The 21,787-nt window shown below is 48.9% G+C and overlaps 1 protein-coding gene across 2 annotated transcripts; it reads left to right on the plus strand.

Moving 5' to 3' along the window:
* Positions 1 to 5,047: 5,047 nt before the first annotated feature.
* SHMT1 (serine hydroxymethyltransferase 1) lies at positions 5,048 to 21,513 on the plus strand (the record flags this gene model as incomplete). 2 transcript variants are annotated; one of them, XM_080712783.1, is made up of 11 exons in its annotated part: positions 5,048 to 5,143; positions 7,716 to 7,861; positions 9,324 to 9,439; positions 9,703 to 9,863; positions 12,599 to 12,680; positions 13,586 to 13,798; positions 16,267 to 16,383; positions 17,874 to 17,996; positions 19,040 to 19,156; positions 20,986 to 21,096; positions 21,341 to 21,513. In XM_080712783.1, 11 exons carry the CDS (start codon positions 5,048 to 5,050, stop codon positions 21,511 to 21,513), a joined length of 1,455 nt encoding a protein of 484 aa, XP_080568909.1. The 2 variants fall into 2 exon arrangements, with proteins under 2 accessions (XP_080568909.1, XP_080568910.1); XM_080712784.1 differs by lacking the exon at positions 16,267 to 16,383.
* Between the last annotated feature and the right edge of the window lie 274 nt (positions 21,514 to 21,787).

A 21,787-nucleotide genomic window follows, 5' to 3' on the forward strand; every position in this document is an offset into this window, starting at 1 on the left:
AAAACAAAAAAACAAAAAAAAGAAAAGAAGAAAGCAAAGTTATTGGCAACCTCTAGATTTTTTTTAATTTTTATTTTTATGCAGTACTGGGGATGGAAACCAGGGGCATTCTGCCTCCAAGCAACACCCTAGCCCTATTTTTTCTTCTTTATTTTAAAACAGGGTCTCACTGAGTTACCAAGGGTCTCACTAAGTAGCTGAGGCTGGCCCCGAACCTGGATTCTCCTGTTCTCAGCCTCCCAAATGCTGGGATTACAAGCCTGTGCCACCACGCCCAGCTCAGATCAAAAGAAAAGATTCTCCATGTTTGGTGTCTCACACCCGCAATTCCAGTACTTGGGATCTTGAGACAGAAGGATCACAGGTTTGAGGACAGCCTCAGTAACTTAGCAAGACTCTCCAGCAACTTAGTGAGACCCTGTTTCAAAAAAGAGAGTGCTGGGGCCATAGCTTGTAAGTAGAATACCCCTGGGACCAATCTTCCAGTGCTGGTGCGTGTGCACACAGTAGCAAGTTGTTTTGCTGAAAGGTGGAACCTGGGAGTCAGTGGATGGTTTTGATTCTGGTGTTTTCTCCAGGAAGAGTCCAACTGAATGTCCTTCACCAGATGATTGGAGATCTGACCCTTGGGAAAAGAGGAGGCTTCCAAGTGGACTTTAGTTTGTGGAGGTTAATGCACCAGTGTTGGGAAAGATTAATTAACGGGCAGGTATTGGGAAAGGAAGGGTAGAGTTCCAGGCACCAAGGGGGATTAGCAAGAAAATAGAGGAAGCCCAGGGTCTTTTACATTTCTAAGAAAAGCAAACTTCCCCAACCATGTGGGGGGGGGGGTGCCATGAGCCTTCAAGAGATACCAGACAAGGGTAATCAATTACCACATTTGGGGTATAACAAAAGGCTTGGGGTCTGTGCCAGGAGACAAGGCAGGTCTACTGGAAGGAATCCCCACATCAAAAGACCTGCCCTGGCGAAAGGGCGGATCTAGTCTGGTCAGAAGACTTGGTATAAAGCTCTTCTGTATTTGAGAGGCTTGCATGACTTCTTTTCAAGTCACCACCCTACACTACCTCTGGTATAGGGCATTATTAACTCTGTCCTATCTTTCTGTCTTTGTAATAATAAAATCGTTTAAGCTTACAGCAGGAGGCTGGGCTATAGTTTCCTACACATAGCTCAGAACAAGAACGGGTGGCTACATCTCTCATTGTTACAGTTTCGGGATCCAGCAGGGCCCCCCTGTAACAGTTCTGGCACCTCAACAGTTAAGAAAGATTCTGTGTTGCTGGCTACCTTTGAATTCTTTCTCACTTCCAGTAGTTAATATTTAAAAGACGTTTGCTCTCTGAGGTTCCAGGACCAGAGGGCTTAGTTTGGTTCTTGTGCTAGTTTGTGGGTTTGCACCTGCTGAGCGAGGGTGGGAGTTGGCCTTCGAGGGATGCTTGAGAGCAGAGCTCAGCGGGGAGCAGCAGGGGGGCTGGCCCCACAGCACTTATTCTGAGCTCTGCCCTGCCCTCCGCCTGTAACAGCAGAAGTGGTTGCCACGGAGTGCTGCCGCTTTGACTGAGGGGCATTCCATGGCCTTGGAATGACCATAAGTCTAATGATATCATACTTGTGTGAAAATAACAGCTGCGTTAAAAGCCCCAGTTAGAGCTGGGCCTGACTGCACATACCTGTAATCTCTGTACGAGGGAGGCTGAGATAGGAGGATTGCAGGTGGGAAGCCAGCCTCAGCAACCTAGCGAGACCCTGCTTCAAAATAAAAAAGGGTTGGGGGTGTGGCTTAGGTAGACTGCCCGGGTTTAATTCTCAGTATCCAAAAAAGCCCGTTAGGAATTTCCTGGTTAAGTCTCCTGGTTACTAGCTCTGCCAGAGAGAGGGAAGGATTGTTGTGATTTGGGACCACTTAAGCTGTATTGGAGAGGGGGCTACTGGGGATTGAATGGAGCCAAGGGGCATTCTACTTCTGAGCTACACCCCCCAGCCTTATTTTATTTTTATTTTGAAACAGGGTCTCACTAGGCTGATAGGAGTCTCACTGCTGCTCAGGCTGTCCTCAATCCTGCAGTCCTTCTGCCTCAGCCTCCCAAGGAGGACAGACTACGGTCATGCGCCGCCATAGCAGGCGAAGCTGTTCAAGTACTTGTTATTTGTTGATTGTATAGCACAGTATTCCATGTGCACCCTTGGAAAATTAATCTAGATCTCCTTTCCTCGATTAGGCCTCTTGTCCCGGCCTTGCAAACTGAGCCCTTCCTCTCGTCTTCCCATCCCCCAAACCTGTTTTGTCCTTACACATTTAGTGTCCTTGTTTGTCACCTGTCTGGCCCCAGGGAAACCCCAGGAGGTCATGGCTGCAGTCAGGTATTCAATAGATACTTGTCAAATTAATGGCATTTACTTGGAAGCTTAACCAAATTGATGGAAACTACAGAAAAGCTGATTACTGTAAGGCAGGATGGGCCTATAAATGTTTGAACTTTCAATCCAAAGGAAATGCCACTGATCGCAAAATTCTAGTTCTTTGTAAAACTTTTTTTTTGGGGGGGGCTGGATCAGCCCCAGGGGCATTCTGTCTCTAAATTACACACCCATCCCTTTTTATTTTTATTTGTTTTTATTTAGTCAATTTTCTGCGGGTCTGGGGATGGAACCCAGGGGCATTTGACCTCCAAGCTACACCCCCTGCCCTGTTTTTTATTTTTTATTTTGAAACCAGGTCTCACTGAGTTGCAAAAGGCCTCACTAAGTAACTGAGCCTGCCCACTCACCACGATCCTCTGGTTTCAGCCTCCCGAATGCTGGGATTACAGCCAGTGCTGGGATTACAAGCGTGCGTCACCACGCCCAGCTTTTATTTTTTATTTTGAAACAGGGTCTCACTACATTGCTGACGCTGGCCTTGAACCCGTGATCCTGCTGTCTCAGCCTCCCAAGTACTGGAATCACAGGCTTATACCACCATGCCTGGCTTCTTTTTGGTTCTGTTTGTTTTTGAAACTTAGCTCTCTCTTAGTTGCTAATGGTCTCCCTAAACTGCTAAGGCTGGCTTGGAACCTGTGATCCACCTGTCTCAGCCTCCCAACTACTGAGATTACAGGCATACACTACCACACCCAGAGAGTGAGCTCTAGGTTTATGGGGCTGTGCTTTCTCATAGAAACATAAACATGCACCCAGGTGTGTGGCACATGCCTGTACTTGGAATGCTGAGACAGGAAGATCACAGATTCAAGGATAGCTCAGCAACCTAGTAAGACCTTCTTTCAAATTAAAAAGGGCAAGTGTAGCTCAGAGGTAGAATGCCCTTGAGTTCATTTCTTCCCCCCTCTCCCCCCAAAAAAGAAATATAAACATTTGAATCTGGCCTATGATTCTTTTTTTTTTTTTTTTTTTTTTTGTATGTGTGGTGCTGAGGATTGAACTCAGGGGCTTTTGACCTCCAAGCTCCACTCCCAGCCCTATTTTTTCTTTATTTTGAAGTAGGATCTCACTAAGTTGCGGAGGGCCTCACTATGTAGCTGAGGCTGGCCGCTAACCTGTGATCCTCCTTTCTCAGCCTCCCAAGTACTGGGATTACGATTGTGCACCACCACACCCGGCTAGTATTTTTAGTTTTGAATAAATAAAATAGGGTCTTGCTAGGTTGATGAGAGTGTCGCTACTTGCCAAGGCTGTCTTCAAACCTGTGATCTTTCGGTCTCAGCCTCCCAAGTACTAGGATTACAGGCGTGCACCTGGCTACAACTGGCCTGTAATTCTTAGAAGATGTGTATTTCAGCAAGTGCGTGTTTTAACTTGTAGCTATGTAGAACACATACCTTGAGGTTCTGAGTTCTGCCTCCATGGCCTGCTTTCTGTGCAGTGCTGGACTAAGATGCTTTACTTTTTGAGCCTTACTTTTACTACTGGAAACATGGGGGTAGAAGGGATGAACACATTAGGTAGTGTTACCAAGCCAGGCCCCTATATTCCCAGTTTTGTTATTTTTTTGTTTATTTGTTTTGTTTTACAGTACTGGGGATGAAACCCAGGGGCATTCTACCTCTGAGCTACACCCCCAGCCCTATTTTCTATTCTGTATTTTGAAACAGGGTCTCACTGAGTTGCAGAGGGCCTCACTAAGTAGCTGAGGCTGTTGGGGAACCTCGATCCTCCAGTCTCAGCCTCCCAAATGCTGGGATTACAAGCGTGCGCCACCACACCCGGCTTATTCCCAGTAGGATTGCAATTTAGCAAGATACTTAGCAACTTAATCAGACCCTGTTTCAAAGTAAAAAGGGCTGGGAGTGTAGCTCAGAGGTAGAATGCCTCTGGGTTCCATCACCAGTACCAAAAACAAATGGAAAGAAAAGGGTTTATTCATTTTGAGTCACCCCTCCATGCCATTTTGGCATGGGGCTGTATTTCTATTTTCTGTATTTCTGTCTTTCTAATAAACTTCTTTAAATCTTCAAAAAAAAAAAAATGGAAAGAAAAGGAAAAACAGGAAAGCTGGGCGGGGTGGCAGGTTTGCAGCCAGCCTCAGCTACTTAGTGAGGCCCTTTGCAACTTAGTGAGACCCTGTTTCAAAATAAAGAATAAAAAATAGGGCTGGGAGTAAAGCACAAAAGTGGAATGCCTCTAGGTTCAACCACACACCCCTCCCCCCAAAAAATAATTAAATAAATAAAAATAACCAAGTTTTTGCCTTGAAGGGTTTGGGAGAGACGGTGAAGCAGAAGAAGCTGAGCGGCAAGAGGGCCTTGCTGGGCTCCACGCAGGGAGCCTCCTGGCACGGCCTCAGAGGAGGCGGGTTTGGGGGTGGGCAGAGTGGGAGAGAGGGCGATTGGGTCCCCAGTTGAAAGGACCCAGAAGCTCTACCTGGTGATTTTGCAATAGATTGTGCTCATATTTACCACGCAGTTCTGAGGGAGAGGAGAAAGGCGCGTGTTAGTGCTTCAGCAACTCGTGAGAACTTGCAGGTTGTGATGAGCTTTGCCCAGGCTTAATTCTGGAAGCCACACACGCTTTTGTCTGTTCTCTTAGGGGAGTTTGAGCCAGTGCAATGGAGACTCCGGTAAACGGCAGCCGCAGGGATGCTGCTCTGTGGTCCTCCCATGACAAGATGATGGTGCAGCCCCTCAAGGACAGCGACATCGAGGTGAGATCATGGGGTCTCCATGTGTTTTTACATCAGAAGCCTTGTATATGTTCCTAGTTCTTTAATTAATTAATTAATTTTTTATATTGCTAGAGATAGAATGCAGGGCCTTATGCATACTAGGCAAGATTTCTACCATTGAGCTATGCCCTCAGACCCTAAATATCTACTTTTTCTTTTTTCTTTTTTGGCAGTACTGGGGATGGAACCCAGGGCCATTCTACCTCCAAACGACACCCCCAGCCCTATTTTTTATTCTTTATTTTGAAACAGGGTCTCACTGAGTTGCAAAAGGCCTCACTAAGTAGCTGGGGCTGTCCGCGAACCGAGATCCTCCTGTCTCAGCCTCCCAAATGCTGGGATTACAAGCGTGCACCACCACGCTCGGCTCCAACACAAAATCTGAAGTATGATTTCTACCAAGTACTTTCCTACCATCATAAAGTCAAAATAAAATCTTAAGTCAGGGAATGTCGGTATTCACATCAATTTTCAACATTTTTATCCCCAAGAACCCATTAGCAGTCACCCCGGTCCTCCTCAAACTCTCTAGTCCTTAGGTAATCTACTTTCTCTCTCTGGATTTGCTGAAGCACCTGTTCCTTTAAGGAAGAGGACAAGGAGTAAGCTTCAGTGAGGAAGAGACTTGGTAAAATGCAGGGATAAAAATAACAGGATGGCCAGGCGTGGTGGCGCAGGCTTATAATCCCGCCATTCGGGAGGCTGAGACAGAAGATCACGGTTCCAGACAGTCTGAGCTACTACTTAGTGAGGCCCTTTGCAACTCAGTGAGATCCTGTTTCAAAATAAAGAATAAAAAATAGGGCTGGGGGTGTAGCTTGGAGGTAGAATGCCCTTGGGTTCCATTTCCAGTACCACAAAAACAAAACAAACCCCAGGATGGTGTAGAATTAAAAATTAGGTGGGAGCCGGGTGCGGTGGTACGCACCTGTAATCTCAGTGCTTGGGAGCCTGAGACAGGGGGATCAAAGCTTCCGGGCCAGCCTCAGCAACCTAGAGAGATGCTCTTTCAAAATTTAACAAGACTGGGGTGGACCCTGAGAGTAAAAAGCTCTTGGGTTCAATCTTCAGTGCCCCCCCAAAAAAGATAGTTAAAGATAATTTTCCCCTAAATCATTTGCCTTCTTCCCAGGGGCATTCTATGCCTGAGCTATACCCCTGGCCTTTATTTATTTATTTTTAGGTATTGGTACTGGGGATTGACCCCACTCTTTTTTTTTTTTTTTTTTTTGTCCTTTTTGGAACTGGGGATCGAACCCAGAGCACCACACCTGCAAAGCAGGCGCTTTGCCACTGAGCTACATCCCGGCCCTGACCCTCACTCTTTTTTTTAAAATATTTATTTTATATTTGGTGGTACTGGGGTTCCTGGAAGCCCTTCTACCTCCAAGCTACACTCCCAGACCTCATATATTTTCTTTCCTTCTTTCTCTTTTTTTTTTTTTTTTTTTTTGGTGGTACTGGAGATGGAACCCAGGGGCCTTCTACCTCCAGGCTACACTCCCAGACCTATTTTATATTTTATTTGGAAACAGGGTCTCTTAAGCCAGCGCGACTGGCTTTGAACCTGTGCGATCCACCTGTCTCCACCTCCCAAGCGGGGATTACAAGCGTGTGCCACCACACCTGGCTTTTTTTTTGGTGGTACTGGGGGTGGAACCCAGAGGCTTTCTACCTCCGGGTTATACTCCTAGACCTTTTTTTTTTTTTTTTTTTGGAAACAGGGTCTCTTTAAGTTGCTGAAAGCCTCACTAAGTAGCTGAGGCTGGCTTCGAACCCATGCGATCCGCCCATCTTAGCCTCCCAAGAGTGCGCCACCACGCCCGGCTCTTTTTTTTTTATTTTTTATGCAGGGTTTAGCTAGGTTGCTGAGTCTCACCACATTGCTGCGGCTGTCCTTGAACCTGTGATCCTCCTGTTTCAGCCTTCCAAGAACTGGGATTACAGACCTGTACCACTGCACTGAGCTTATTTATTTTATTTTATTTTGTGTGTGCACGCGTGCGTGCATATTACTGGATATGGACTCCAGGGGCATTCTACTTCTAAGATATACCCCCAGTCCTATTTTTTATTCTTTATTTTGAAACAGAGTCTCACTAAATTTCAAATGGCTTCACTAAGTAGCTGAGGCTATCTGCAAACCGCGATCTTCTTGTCTCAGCCTTGCAAATGCTGGGATTACAAGTGTGCGCCACCACGCCTGGCTCAAATTTTTGAAACAGGTCTCACTGAGTTGCTGAGGGCCTTGCTGATTTGCTGAGACTGGCCTTGAATCTCGGCTTCTCCTATCTCAGCCTTCTAAATACGGGGATTATCGATGTGTGCCACCATGCCCAGCTGTTTTATTCTTTTCCAGATGCTAAAACCGTTGAGAAAGAAGATGTGTTGTGTCCTCTACCAGACTCTACCAGAGTCTTCTTAACTTTGTTATTTGGGTTACAGTTAGCGTCTAGGAGCAAATATGAATCAGTAATAGCATCTTTTCCGTTTGGGAGATGGTGGCTTTGACTTTCAACTGAAATGTGCAATCTCTGTTCCTTTTTATAAGGTCTACAACATCATTAAGAAGGAGAGTCACCGGCAGAGGGTTGGACTGGAGCTGATCGCCTCCGAGAATTTTGCCAGTCGAGCGGTATTGGAGGCCCTCGGCTCCTGCTTAAATAACAAATACTCAGAGGGGTACCCGGGCCAGAGGTGAGTGGAAGTGTTGAGTCGATATGGTATCTAAATGATGTGTACATTTCAGAAAACAGCAGGCTTCCCAGCTGTGAGGTCTGTGTTCCCCTCGGCGGCCAGTCCGTCACTCTCTTACGATTCTGATATCACTCTTTTTTTTTCTTTGTTGTGGTACTGGGGATGGAAACCAGGGGGTGTTGTACCTCCAAGCTATATCCTCAGCCCTATTTATTTTCTGACACAGTCTCACTGAGTTGTGAAGGGCCTCGTTAGAATGGAGGCTGTCCACGAACCGCGATCCTCCTGTCTCAGCCTCCCAAGTGCTGTGATTACAAGCGTGCGCCACCATGCCCAGCACCACTGATGTTCTTGTAGCAGTTACGCTCAAGGTTGATTCAACAAGTCCCTTTGAAGCCAGACACAGTGGCACACACCTATAATTCCGAGTCTTGGGAGGCTAAGACAGGAAGCTTGCTGGTTCAAGGCCAGCCTTAGCAACTTTGTGAGGCCCTGTCTCAATTTCTCTTTTTTTGCAGTGCTTGAGATTGAACCCAGAAGTGTTTCAGATTTCAGAATGTTTTAGATTTTGGATATTTGCATAGATTTCATTATTTAAGTGTTCCAAGTTCATAATGCTCCAAAATTTCAAACTTTGTGGGTTGGAAGAGTGCTGACGACCGAATCCAGGGCCTCACACATTTAGACAAGTGCTCTACCACTGAACTATGCCCCCAGCCCCCCCACCTTTATTTTCGGTACTGGGGATTGAACCCAGGGGTATTCCACCTCCAAGCTATACCCCAGCCCTAGATAGATAGATAGATAGATAGATAGATAGATAGATTTTTTTTTTTTTTTTTTTTGAAACAGGATATCACTAGGTTGGGGAGGGCCTTCTGTGATCCTCCTGTCTCAGCCTCCTGTGTCCTGGGAAAACTTTTTTTTTTTTTTTTTTTTTGGTTCTGGGGATGGAACCCAGGGACATTCTGCCTTCGAACTATACCCCCCTACCCCCAGCCCTATTTTCTTTTATCTTTTTTTTTTTTTTTTTTTTTTCTGGTACTGGGATTAGAATTCAGGGGCTTTTCTACCTCTGGCTCATTGTTATTGGCAAAGAAAATAGAGGATGCCATAGTCAGCATATTGTGCATCTGAATTCCAGTGGGCATAGGAAAAGAAGGGTCGCCCTTGGAGAATGGACTGCCACTCCATCCAGCTTTGTCCCTGAAGCCCCTTACATTAGTCTGAGAGTCAAGTTGAAGGCCTGGTCTTTCTCCTACTGTGCATAAGTAGCTCTTGCATTGTGCCCCAAGGAATTCTCTGGGTAGCACTAATGTGTCCTTGGATCCTCCAGGGCAAGATGGGGAAGCCGAGACTCACTTCCCTGCACCAGGTCTTCCCACCCCAAGGCTGCCTCGGCCTCTGCTAGGTGCACAGGCTGGCGGCCGCGGTGGACACGCGGTTCCTGCTTCTCCCACAGGTATTACGGCGGGAATGAGTTCATCGACGAGCTGGAGACGCTCTGTCAGAGGCGAGCGCTGCAAGCCTACCATCTGGACCCACAGTGCTGGGGGGTCAATGTCCAGCCCTACTCAGGTGATGGCCCCCGCCAATAGCCCCAGGCAGCCCCTTCATGCCAGGCCCCCCGCCGTGTTCCCAGAAGCGAGAAGCCATGCCCACCATGGTGCGTGCCTGCTCCGTGGCCCCATCTCCCAGCTCTGTACATCCCTGCACAGCCCTGACTCTCGAGGTGACTGGCGCAGAGCCTCGCCTGGGGCTTACCTTGTTTGCCAAGCTCGGGGGGCCCCATGGTTTCTCTTGTAGGAATAATTGCGGCTCCTCTGGCCTCCCCATTTCAGGCTCCCCTGCCAACTTTGCCGTGTACACCGCGCTGGTGGAGCCCCATGGGCGCATCATGGGTCTGGACCTGCCTGACGGGGGCCACCTGACCCACGGGTTCATGACAGACAAGAAGAAGATCTCCGCCACATCCATCTTCTTTGAATCTATGCCTTATAAGGTAAGAGTGTGTGTGTCTCTCCAGAGCGTTCTTTGCACTGGGAAACCTTTTTTCCCTCTATCCCTTTTGTGGTACTGGGGATTGAATCTAGAGTAGTCTACCCCTGAGCTATTCGCCAACCCTAAGTTTTTTGTTTTGTTTTTGTTTTGTGTTTTGTGGTACTGGGGATGGAACTCTGGGGCATTATACTTCTAACTCAGGGGCACTGTACCTTCGAGCCACACCCCCAGCCCTATTTTTTATTCTTTATTTTGAAACAGGGTCTTACTGAGTTGCAGAGGGCCTCACTTCGTAGCTGAGGCTGTCTGCAAATCGGGATCCTCCGGTCTCAGCCTCCCAAATGCTGGGATTACAAGCGTGCACCACCACGGCTGGCTTATTTTTCATTTTGAAATTTGATCTCACCAAGTTGTTGAGGGCCTCGCTAAGTTGTTGACAATGGCCTCAAACCTGAAATCCTCCTATCTCAGCCTCCCAAGTGCTGGGATTACAGGTGCGTGCCACCATGCCAGGCTATAGAATAAATAGTTTTGTTTGTGTTGAAACAGGGCCTCTATTGAATAAGTAGCCGAGGCTGGGGCGAACCTTCGATCCTCCAGTCTCAGCCTTCCAAGTACTGGGATCACAAGCATGTGCTATTGCACCCGACATTATGTACAGCTTTTGATTCAGCATTTCCACTCCTAGATAGCAATTCAAATAAACTATGTAACAGCAAAAAAGAAAAAAAATTGGGGGAGGTCATCCGAATGTCTCCCATTAAGATATTGGCTAAGTAGCCGGGCGTGGTGGCGCACACTTGTAATTCCAGCAGTTGAGAGGCTGAGGCTGGAGGATTGTGGTTCGCGGACAGCCTCAGCTACTTAGTGAGGCCCTGTTTCAAAATATAGAATAAAAAATAGGGCAGGGGTGTAGCTTGGAGGTCACATGCCCCTGGGATCCATCCCCAGACCCGCCCAAAAAAAAAAAAAGAAAATTGGCTAAGTGAGGTACACCCACAGAATTCAGCCATCAGAAAGAGTCAAACAGGAGCCGAGCATGGTGGCCCACATTTGTTATCCCAGTACTTCGGAGGCTGAGACAGGAGGATCGCGGTTTGCAGCCAGCCTCAGTTACTTAGTGAGGCTCTCTGCAACTTAGTGAGACCCTGTTTCAAAATAAAAAAATAAAATACAGGGCTGTGGTGTAGCTTGGAGGTAGAATGCCCCTGGGTTCCATCCACAGTGCTGTAAAAAAAAAAAAAAAATCAGGCTCAGGGTATAGCTTGGAGGTAGAAAGCCCCTGGGTTCTATCCCCAGCACCACCAAAAACAAAAAGACCATCAAGTCAGTGTTTGATGTTGGCATCTGTGCTCTTTGGAGCGTCTCATTGATTGTGCTGTGTTTATGTGGTCCATGTCTCAGTTCAAGTAATTACCATGTGGGGGGTTTTGGGAGTGCCAGTGACTCCTGTCCTTCCCTATGTCAGAGGGGCCCCTTCCTCTTTCTGATCCTATAGACTGGGGGAGACTCCTTTCCTAGCCCCCGGCCTCTGCACTGCCCTGGCCCCAGCATATTTTGGAATAAATGCCTATGGATGCTTCCAAGAGCTCTTTTGTCTAATTTTCGTGTATGTATGTGTGTATATGTGTTATACTGGGAATTGAACCATATTTTCTTTTCTTTTCTTTTTTTGGCAGTACTGGGAATCCAACCCAGGGGTATTGTACCTCCGAGCCACACCCCCAGCCCTATTTTTTATTCTTTATATATTGAAACAAGGTCTACTGAGTTGCAAAGGGCCTCACTAAGTAGTAGCTAAGGCTCTCTTTGAACTGCGATCCTCCTGTCTCAGCCTCTCGAATTCTGGGATTACAAGCATGTTCCACCACTCCTGGCTGAACTATATTTTCTGAGGTCTCACTAAGTTGCTGAGGTAGACCTTGAACCTGTGATCCTCCTGTCTCAGCCCCACCCCCCCAAAGAACTGGAATTACAGGCATGCCCCACCATTTCTTTCATGACTCACTTTTTATTTCTTACTACTTACTTGTACATATAAAATTGAATTGTGATTTTTTGGGGGGGAGGCTGATTTTGGGCATGAAATCTAGGGCCTTGCCGGGCGTGGTGGCGCATGCTTGTAATCCCCAGGCTTGGCAGGCGGGGACAGGAGGATCGCGCTGGTTCGAAGCCAGCCTCGCTAGCTTAAGAGACCGTTTCCAAACAAAATATAAAAAATAGGTCTGGGAGAGTAGCCCGGAGGTAGAAGGGTTTCCAGGAACCCCAGTACCACCAAAAAACAAACACAAAGAAATCTAGGGCCTTGTGTGTACTAAGCATGCGCTCTACCAGCGGGCCGCACTCCCAGTCCGGATTTCAGTCCTTGCTGGTGTAGCCAGTGACCTTGCTAGGTTCCCTTATTTATTCTCATAGTTTGCCTCTAGATTCTGCTGGATTCTCATGGTGCCCAGTTATGCTTTCTGTGAGAATTTTAGTATTTTTTCTCTCTTAATCCTCAACGCCTTTTATTACTTATTCTCGCCTGTGGCTCTTCAAATAGAAGCGGTGTGTAGCAGGCATTTTTCGTCTTGTTCCTCGGTCTGTGCATTGTGTTTGTTCACAGTCTTCCTTCTGCGCGGGGTGCCCCAGGGCCAGGGCCTCCTGGGCGCGTGAGTGAGCCCATAACAGTGGGGACCCAGGAGGCATGCTGACCAGAGGAAGCAGCTGAGCCTGTGTCTCCCTGACACCCCACAGGTGTACCCAGACACTGGCTACATCAACTACGACCAGCTGGAGGAGAATGCCCGCCTCTTCCACCCGAGGCTCATCATTGCGGGTGAGCAGCGCAGTGGGCGACAGCCGCATTCCACGCCTTTTACACCGGGGGCTGCAGAGATGGTCCGCCTCTCCTAGCTCGCTGCCGGTTCCGGCCTTGGATAGCCGAGCTCCTTGGCTCAGAGTGTACTCCTCTTTCAGGACACATGTCTGTGTGGGCCACCATTAGTGGTTGGCAGAATAAGGTCTGAGGCTTTTCTCAGAGAAACATTTAGGAAGGTTCATCCCAGCCAAGCATGGTGGCGTGCAACTGTGATCCCAGTACTTGGAAGTCTGACATGGGAGGATCATAGGTTCAATGCCAGCTCCGCAACTTAGCGAGTCCCTGTTTTAAAATAGAAAGGGATAGCCGGGCGTGGTGGTGCACGTTTGCAATCCCCGCACTTTGGGAGGCTGAGACAGGAGTATCGCACAGGTTCGAAGCCAGCCTCAGCTACTCAGTGAGGCTCTCAGCAACTTAGTGAGACCCTGTTTCCAAATAAAAAATATAAAATGGGTCTGGGAGTATAGGCCGGAGGTAGAAAGCCTCTGGGTTCCACCCCCAGTGCCACCCAAAAAATTAAAAATAAAATAAAATAGAAAGGGATGGGGATATAACTCAGAGGAAGAATGGCCCTGGGTTCAATCCCAAAGAATAAAAAAATAAAGAAACGAGTCAATCCTGGTTGTCAGTGTTGGTGATAATAGAAGCCATGGCGACCCCCTGTTGTGGAGAGCAGGGCAGGGCAGCCGGCCTTCAGCACAAGATGCTTTTCAAGGGTGTCCTCCGCTCCGCTCAAGAGATTTTAGGGGAGAGGTCTCCAGGCTTTCCCAGCTAAATGCCCAGGGGCCGCTTTCTAGATTTGTGCTGAAGCTGCCTCAGCTGCCCGCAGATATCTCCAACTCAGCTCTCCTCTCCTGTCTCAGGAACTAGCTGCTACTCCCGAAACCTGGACTATGCACGCCTGCGGAAGATTGCAGACGAGAGCGGGGCCTACCTCATGGCGGACATGGCCCACATCAGCGGGCTGGTGGCAGCTGGCGTGGTGCCCTCCCCCTTCGAACACTGCCACGTGGTGACCACCACCACCCACAAGACCCTGAGAGGCTGCCGCGCTGGCATGATCTTTTATAGGAAAGGTGAGCTTCCAGCTGTGGGGGACAGACAAGTGATCGGGGGCGTTTATCCTGCAGGGGTTCGGGTTTGCTAGAGGAAGCTGGTGGAAACTCTTTACCTGGGAATTTCTGAAAATAGTACTTGGGCTGGGTGTGCACATTAGAGGTGCATACCTACAATGCCAGTACCTGGGCGGCTGAGACAGGAGGATCACAGATTTGAGGCCAGACGTAGCAACTTAGTGAGGCCCTCAGTAAATTAGCAAGACCCTGCTCCCAAATAAAGACTAGAACACGGTTGAGGGTGTAACTCAAAGGTAGAATGGCCCTGGGCTCAATCCCCAGAACCATAAAAGAGATGGGAGTTTGGGAGGTGGGCGTAGTAGCACATGCTTATAATCCCAGTTCTTGGGAGGCTAAGACAGGAGGATCACAGGCTCAAGGCCATTCTCAGCGACGTTGTGAGCCCCTCGGCAATTTAGCAAGACCCGGTTTCAAAGTAAGTAAATAAGTGAAGCATGGTGGTGCATGCTTGTAATCTTGGTACTTGGGAGGCCGAGACAGGAAGGGCCACAGGCTCACTGCCAGCCTCAGCAACTTAGTGAGACTCTTTCAAAGTAAATGAATAAAATAGGGTTGGGAGTGTAGCTCAGAGGTTGGATGTCCCTGGGTTCCATCCTAAGTACTACCAAAAAAAAAAAGTAAAAAAAAATATATATATATATTGGGCTATATAGCCCAGAGGCTGCACGCCCCTAGGTTCAGTCCCCAGCATCTGACCTGGGAAGGAACAGTGGCGGGCTCTGCAGCAAGGATCCACAGGGAACGCATAAGTTCAGTAATCATTTTAGCGGGGCATTTCTCTTGCATGTACTTTACAGCCCGCCTCTAGGCACTCGCACCCCTTACTTTGGGATTCCCATAGCCAGAAAAGCTGCATGCGCATCGAGGCCTTCACCTGTGGTGACGTGGGATGCCTCAGCATCGCATTAGCAGAGAAACCAGCCCTCTGTTGCCGCTTACCCCACGAGGCATCTCCTCGTCCCACCCCAGCCAAGGCCAGCTCCAGTCAGGACCCCACTCTTCTTCCTAGCGCCGTGGCACTCCTGTGCTCTAGGGACCTTTGGCAGCTGGCTTTACACCTCTGGGTCACGTAGCTACTCCTACCTGCCTGGTAGACATTGCTTTTCTCCCTAGCCTTTGTTGATGCGATTTGTTACACCCAGTGCCAGATGATTTTTTTTTAAGTACTAGGGATAAAACTCAGGGAATTCTGCCTCTGAGCTACCTTCACCCCTCTTTTTTATTCTTTATTTGGAAACAGGGTCTCAGTAAGTTGCGGGAGGCCTCACTAAGTAGCTGATGCTGGCCGCAAACCCTGACCCTCCTATCTTCAGCCTCCCAAGTACTGGAATTGGAAGCCTGCGCACCACGCCCGGTTGTGCCAGCCCGTTTGAGCTAGCCACCGGAGCAAGTCCTAGTGGTGGTGTGGTCCTAGCCACCCTGCAGCTTCTCTGCCTCGATTCCGCACCTCCAGGGTGGGGGCTGTAATCATAGCACCTGTCCCTCTGGACTGCTGTTTAGAGGATTCAGTGAATTACACAGACTGCCCAGAGCAGTTCTTGGCCCACAAGAAGCTCCATGGAGATGTTCGTATTGCTTATTATTGAAGAGTAGTCATTATTATTACTATTAAAACATTTTTTCAACTCGAAACCTTCATCGTGAGTGACCATCTGATCATTATTTCTGTCAAGCTGTGGTCCTGGACACTTCTTGAGGAAAATGCCAGCGCATGTGCTTTACTACAGTGTCAGTGGAGGGAAATTTCCATCCTTTCAGTTTTAAGGTCTTGTTATAGTCATATGTTAAGAACAGGTGTGAAGGTAACGCCTGTAATCCAGTATTTGGGAGGCTGCGACAGGATGATCACAGGGCCGAGGATAGTACACAGTAACGTAGCGAGATTTTGAGATAAAAAGTAAAATAAAGCCAGACATGGTGGCCCAAACCTGCAGTTTCCGTACTTGGGAGACTGCTACAGGAGCATTGCAGGTTCGAGGACAGCCTCAGCAAGTAGTGAGATTCTCCTGAACCTAGTGAGACCCTGTTCCAAAATAAAAAATAAAATCAGGCTGGGGGTGAATGTCCCTTCATTCCCTAGTACCACCAAAAATAAATAAAAAAGACCGGGAGTGTAGCTCGGAGGGAAAGCACCTCTGAGCTACAAAAAATAAAAAAAGAAAGGGGAAAGGGAAGATGCCATCAGAGGGGCAGGGTGCAGTGGAGTGCAGAGACCAGCATCTAGCCAGTCTCCACCCGTGATGTCCTCGTTCCCACAGAACAAGGACTAAGGGCCCCCTCCACTCCACAGCGTCACAGACCAGCTCAGTGCGAAACAGCCTGTAGACCAACTAGATTTGAGTCCACATTAGGAGAAAACAAGGGGGATCGGCCACAGGACCACAAATTTCATGGTGTTCTTCACCCAGGGGTGTGCGGCGTGGATCCCAAGACCGGCAAAGAGATCCAGTACAACCTGGAGTCGCTCATCAACTCCGCCGTGTTCCCGGGCCTGCAAGGAGGTCCCCACAACCACGCCATTGCTGGTAAAGTCACCACAGCTACCCAGAGCCCTCGGGTGGCTCTTGGGTTTCACCATGAGCCATGGTGGTCCTACTGTGGTCCCTAGTTCCCACCTTAGCAGTCCTCTAAAAGTGTGTGCCAGGACTTCCACACTGGAGCAGACACTTAGTGGGTGGTCTGTGTCCAGGAGATGCTAACACAGGAAAAGGGGGAAGGCCAGACGGGAGGGTGTCTGCTCCACTCGGGTGGCCACCCGCCTGCAAAACCATAGGCCAGGCCAGGTTTTGTGAAGTATGCAGAGCACTCTAAGAAACTTCAACAGGAGGCTGGGCATGGTAGTGCATGCCTGTAATTTGGGTACTTGGGAGGCTGAGACAGGAAGGTCACAGGTTCAAGGCCAGCCTCAGAAACTTAGCAAGACCCTCTTTCAACATATAAAGTGGGAGCTGGGTGTGGTGGTGCATGCTTGAAATCTCAGTGTGTGGGAGGCTGAGACAGGAGTATCGCAGGTTCAAGGACAGCCTCAGCAAGTAGAGGCTCATCAATCTAGTGGGGCCCTGTTTTAAAATAAAAATAGGGATGGGGATATAGCTCAGAGATAGAATACCCCTGGGCTCTATCCCCAGTACCATGCACGCTAAAAGCTGGGTATTTAGTTCAGAGGTAGAGTGCCCCTGGCTTCAATCCCCAGTACCACAAATATAAAGAAAAGCAGCCGGGCGTGGTGGCTCACACTTGTAATCCCAGCGCTTGAGAGGCTGAGACAGGACCTCACAGGTTCAAAGCCAGCCTCAGCTACTTAGTGAGGCTCTCAGCAACTTAGTGAGACCCTGTTTCCAAATAAAATATAAAATAGGGCTGGGAGTATAGCCTGGAGGTAGAAAAGCCCCTGGGTTCCACCCCTAGGACCACAAAAAAAAAAAGAAAGAAAGAAAGAAAGAAAAAGAAAGAAAGAAAGAAAGAAAGAAAGAAAGAAAGAAAGAAAGAAAAGCAGTTGCCCAGAGGGAGGCTTCCTTAATAAAGTCTGCAAGGTTAGCCAGGTAGTCATCAAGTTAAAGAAATGGGACTGGGCCGGGCATGGTGCTGCATGTAATCTCAGAACGTGAGAGTCTGAGGCAGAAATCCACAGGTTTGAAGCCAGCCTGGGACTCAGTGGGACCCTCAGCAATCTCACAAGACCTTGTTTAAAAATAAAGGTCTGGCTGAGGGTGGAGCTTGGAGGTAGAGGACCGATGGGTTCAATCCCCAGCACCGCGTTAAAAAGGAAAAAAACCTGGGGCCGGGGGTGCAGCTCAGCAGTAGAGTGCTTGCATAGCATGGACAAGGCCCAGGGTTCCATCCCCAGCGCCTTAAAAAAAAGTAGAAATCTATTGTTTGGGGTGAGATGTAAGTACCCGCGCCCTTGGGTGACATTTCAAAGCAAAGAAGCTTCGGTAGAAAAGAAGCCTGCTTGTGACTCACCCTCTGCCTTTCTCCTCCATCCTGCCTTGGTGACTGGCATCTCCCTGTCCAGGGATCGCGGTGGCGCTGAAGCAAGCCATGACGACGGAATTCAAGGTCTATCAGCTCCAGGTGGTGGCCAACTGCCAGGCTCTGTCGGCGGCCCTCAAGGCGCTGGGGTACAAGATAGTCACAGGTACAAACACGGGTCTCGGGCAGGACTACCCTCTTCGTGGGTGCATCAAAGCTTCTTTCGAGCCAGGCATGGTGGCACACGCTTATAATCCCAGTATTTCAGAGGCTGAGACAGGAGGATCCCAAGTTCAAGGCCAACCTCAGCAATGTAGCTAGACTTTGTTTCAAAACAGAATATAAGGCCTGGCATGGTGGCGCATGCACGCTTGTAATCCCAGCGCTTGGGAGGCTGAGACAGGAGGATTGCACAGGTTCCAAGCCAGCCTCAGCTACTTAGTGAGGCTCTCAGCAACTGAAAACCCTGTTTTCAAATAAAATAGAAAATAGGTCTGGGAGTATAGCCCGGAGGTAGAAAGCCTCCGGGTTCCATCCCCAGCACCACAAAAATAAATAAATAAAAAATGTTGAGGGTTGCCGGGTGTGGTGGCGCACGCTTGTAATCCCAGCATTTGGGAGGCTGAGACTGGAGGATCGCGGTTCGCAGACAGCCTCAGCTACTTAGTGAGGCCCTCTGCAACTCAGTGAGACCCAGTTTCAAAATAAAGAATAAAAAACAGGGCAGGAGGTGTAGCTCAGAGGTTGAATGCCCCTGGGTTCCATCCCCAGACCCGCCAAAAAATAAAAATAAAATAAAATAAATGTTGAGGGTATAGTTCATAGGGGTACAATGCCCCTGGGCTCAATCTCTAATACCAAAAATTAAAAGATCCACAAAACATGGATCTCTAAGCTGGGGACTCTTGGAAAGTTTCCTCGAGTCATTTGGCTGACCCAGAAAAGCCTGTGCCAGCACCTAGAGTTTGAAGTCATGGGCGTGGGCACCTTACCCCGCAGCCCCGTCGCTGCTCAGCATGACTGGTTACCCTGTTTGCAAGGGCGCCCTCCCAGTTCTCAGGCCCCTTGGTGGGTGCTCACTTTCCTGCCTTACAAACCCCCCCCCCCCCCCCCCGCTGCCGCCGTGGCCTCCTGCCCCTCCCCCATTCCTTACTTCACCCACAATCAGCCTTCTGCATCTTGTCATGTTGATCTCAACTCTGTCTCCAGGTGGTTCCGACAACCATTTGATCCTTGTGGATCTCCGTTCCAAGGGCACGGATGGTGGAAGGGCTGAGAAGGTGCTAGAAGCCTGTTCTATCGCCTGTAACAAGAACACCTGTCCAGGTCAGGCCTCTTTTGGCTTCCTTTCCATACCCATCCTGTCATTTCTTCCAGCCGAAGCTGTAGCTGATGAATGTATTTGGCTTTGGGAACAGTTCGTCATCCTGGGGGATGCTAGCTCTCTCCCCAGCTACTCCTTTGGACTCTGCTGTCATCCTGTAGCCAGCAGAAAGGGAGAGATTGGCGTGGAGCCCTCAGCATGGAACAGCCAAGATGCAAGGGCCAGGGCCTCTTGAAAACAGGCAGCACTTCTTTTATTTTATTTTATTTTTTTGGTGGTACTGGGGTTCCTGGAAGCCCTTCTACCTCCGGGCTACACTCCCAGACCTATTTTTACATTTTTATTTGGAAACAGGGTCTCCTAAGCCAGCGCGCGGGGCTAGCTTCGAACCTGCGCGATCCTCCTGTCTCTGCCTCCCAAGCGCGGGGATTACAAGCGTGCGCCACCACGCCCGGCAACAGGCAGCATTTCTAAACATGTTAATACAGTGGCAACACATCCCAAGCCCAGGTAGACATTGACCTTTTTAGAGCAAGGGCAGCACCACAGAAAACTACTTTTTAAAATTGGCTATATATTACTAGATCAAGCCTGGATTCTCAGGCCAGGTCTTCTCACGCTCTTGAAATATACACTGGCAGCTGGGCCTGGTGGTGCACACCTGTAATCCTACTATCAAGAAAGATGAGACAGGATGATCGAAGGTTTGAGCCTCAGCAACTTAGTGAGACCCTGCTTCAAAATTTTATAAAGCAGGACATGGTGGGGCACGCTTGTAATCCTGGCATTTGGGAGGCTGAGACAGGAGGATTGCAGTTCAAGGACAGCATCCACTACTACTTAGGCCCTTTGTAACTCAGTGAGGCCCTGTTTCAAAATAAAGAATAAAAAATAGGGCTGGGAATATAGCTCAGAGGTAGAATAATCCTGGGTTCCATCCCCAGTTACACACACACACACACACACACACACACACACACACACACACACACACACAAAATTTTATAAAAAGGCCTGGGGGGAAGCTGGGTGTTGTGGCGCACCCTTGTAATCCCGTGCTTGGGAGGCTGAGACAGGAAGATCGCACGGGTTTGAAGCCAGCCTCAGCTACTTAGTGAGGCTCTCAGCAACTTAGTGAGACCCTGTTTCCAAATAAAAAAATATAAAAAAAGGTCTGGAAGTATAGCCCGGAGGTAGAAAGCCTGTGGGTTCCACCCCCAACAACAAAAAAAGGCCTGGGGATGTATCTCAGAGGTATAGCCCCTGAATTTAATCCCGAGTACCACAAAAAAAAAAGTAGAGTGGCAAGCCAGACTTGTAATCCCACCTAAAGTAGGAAGATTCCAAATTCAACGCCAGCCTGCACAATTTAGCAACCTGTCTCAAAATAAGATTTAAAACAGGCTAGGGAGCTGGGTTTGGTGGCATGCGCCTGTAATCTTAATATTTATCTTAGTACTTAGGAGGCCGAGACAGGAGAATTGCAGGTGCAGAGCTCGGAAGAACTGAGACTCATCAACCTACAAGAGACTCTATTTCAAAATAAAAATAAAATAGGGCTGGGATATATCCCCAAGGTAGAATGCCCTGGGTTCAATCCCCAGTACCACAAGAAATAAGAAAACAAAAGAGAATGGGGTGTAGCTCAGAACTAGAGTGCTCTTGGGTTCGATCCCCAGTACCAAAGGGGGTCGGAGCTAGGGATATTGCTTAATGGAAGAGCTCATGCCTAGGGTGTGTGAGGCCCTGGGTTCCATCCCTATTACCCAAAATAAATAAATCGCAGTGGTACCGTGGGTGCAGCTTGGGGACAGCCTTGTCTGCCTTGTAGGTGACAAAAGCGCACTGCGGCCCAGTGGACTGCGACTGGGGACCCCAGCACTGACGTCCCGAGGGCTGGTGGAAGACGACTTCCGAAAAGTAGCGCACTTCATCCACAGAGGTGAGGCCAACACCTGGGGGCCAAGTGCCAAGACCAAGTGCAGGGAACAGCAAGGCCACCTTGCCTGAGAGGTTTATAACGTGCTGCCCTGAGGGGAACATCAACACTCCTAGGGCTCGGTCGCTGCCAGCTGGGGGCGCTCGCAGCTATTGCTCCTCTTCCGGCCAGCCTCTTCGGCTATGGGCTGTGTGTGCTGTGGGCTGGTGCGGGGCAGACCCACAGGGGACTTTCTCTCGTGGCACAGGGATCGAGCTGACCCTGCAGATTCAGAATGACATGGGCGCGAGGGCCACGCTGAAGGAGTTCAAGGAGAAACTGGCAGGGGATGAGAGGCACCAGCGGGCCGTGCAGGCTCTGCGGGAGGAAGTGGAGCACTTCGCTGCTCTCTTCCCGCTGCCCGGCCTGCCTGACTTCTGAAGGAGCAGCCGCCCGCACCTCTCCCCGCCCCGCACTCTGAGCCGCCTGGAGAGCCTTCCGAGCCGCCCCAAGGGACCTGCTGAGCTCCTCTGTGCCTGTTTTGAAGTGTTTCTTCTGGATTTTTCCTCGTGTTTTCACAAATCAAAATTTATTCAAGTCCCATAGTTAGTAATTCTTCAAGAGGTTAAAGAATTTAAATTTGAACCTTTCTCCACAGCTATGTATAATTATTCTAGAAAAACAAAATGCTGTGTAGCCATTGGACCTCCGTCGT

This window comes from Muscardinus avellanarius (genome assembly GCF_963383645.1).
Source record: "Muscardinus avellanarius genome assembly, chromosome: 16".
NCBI lineage: Eukaryota > Metazoa > Chordata > Mammalia > Rodentia > Gliridae > Muscardinus > Muscardinus avellanarius.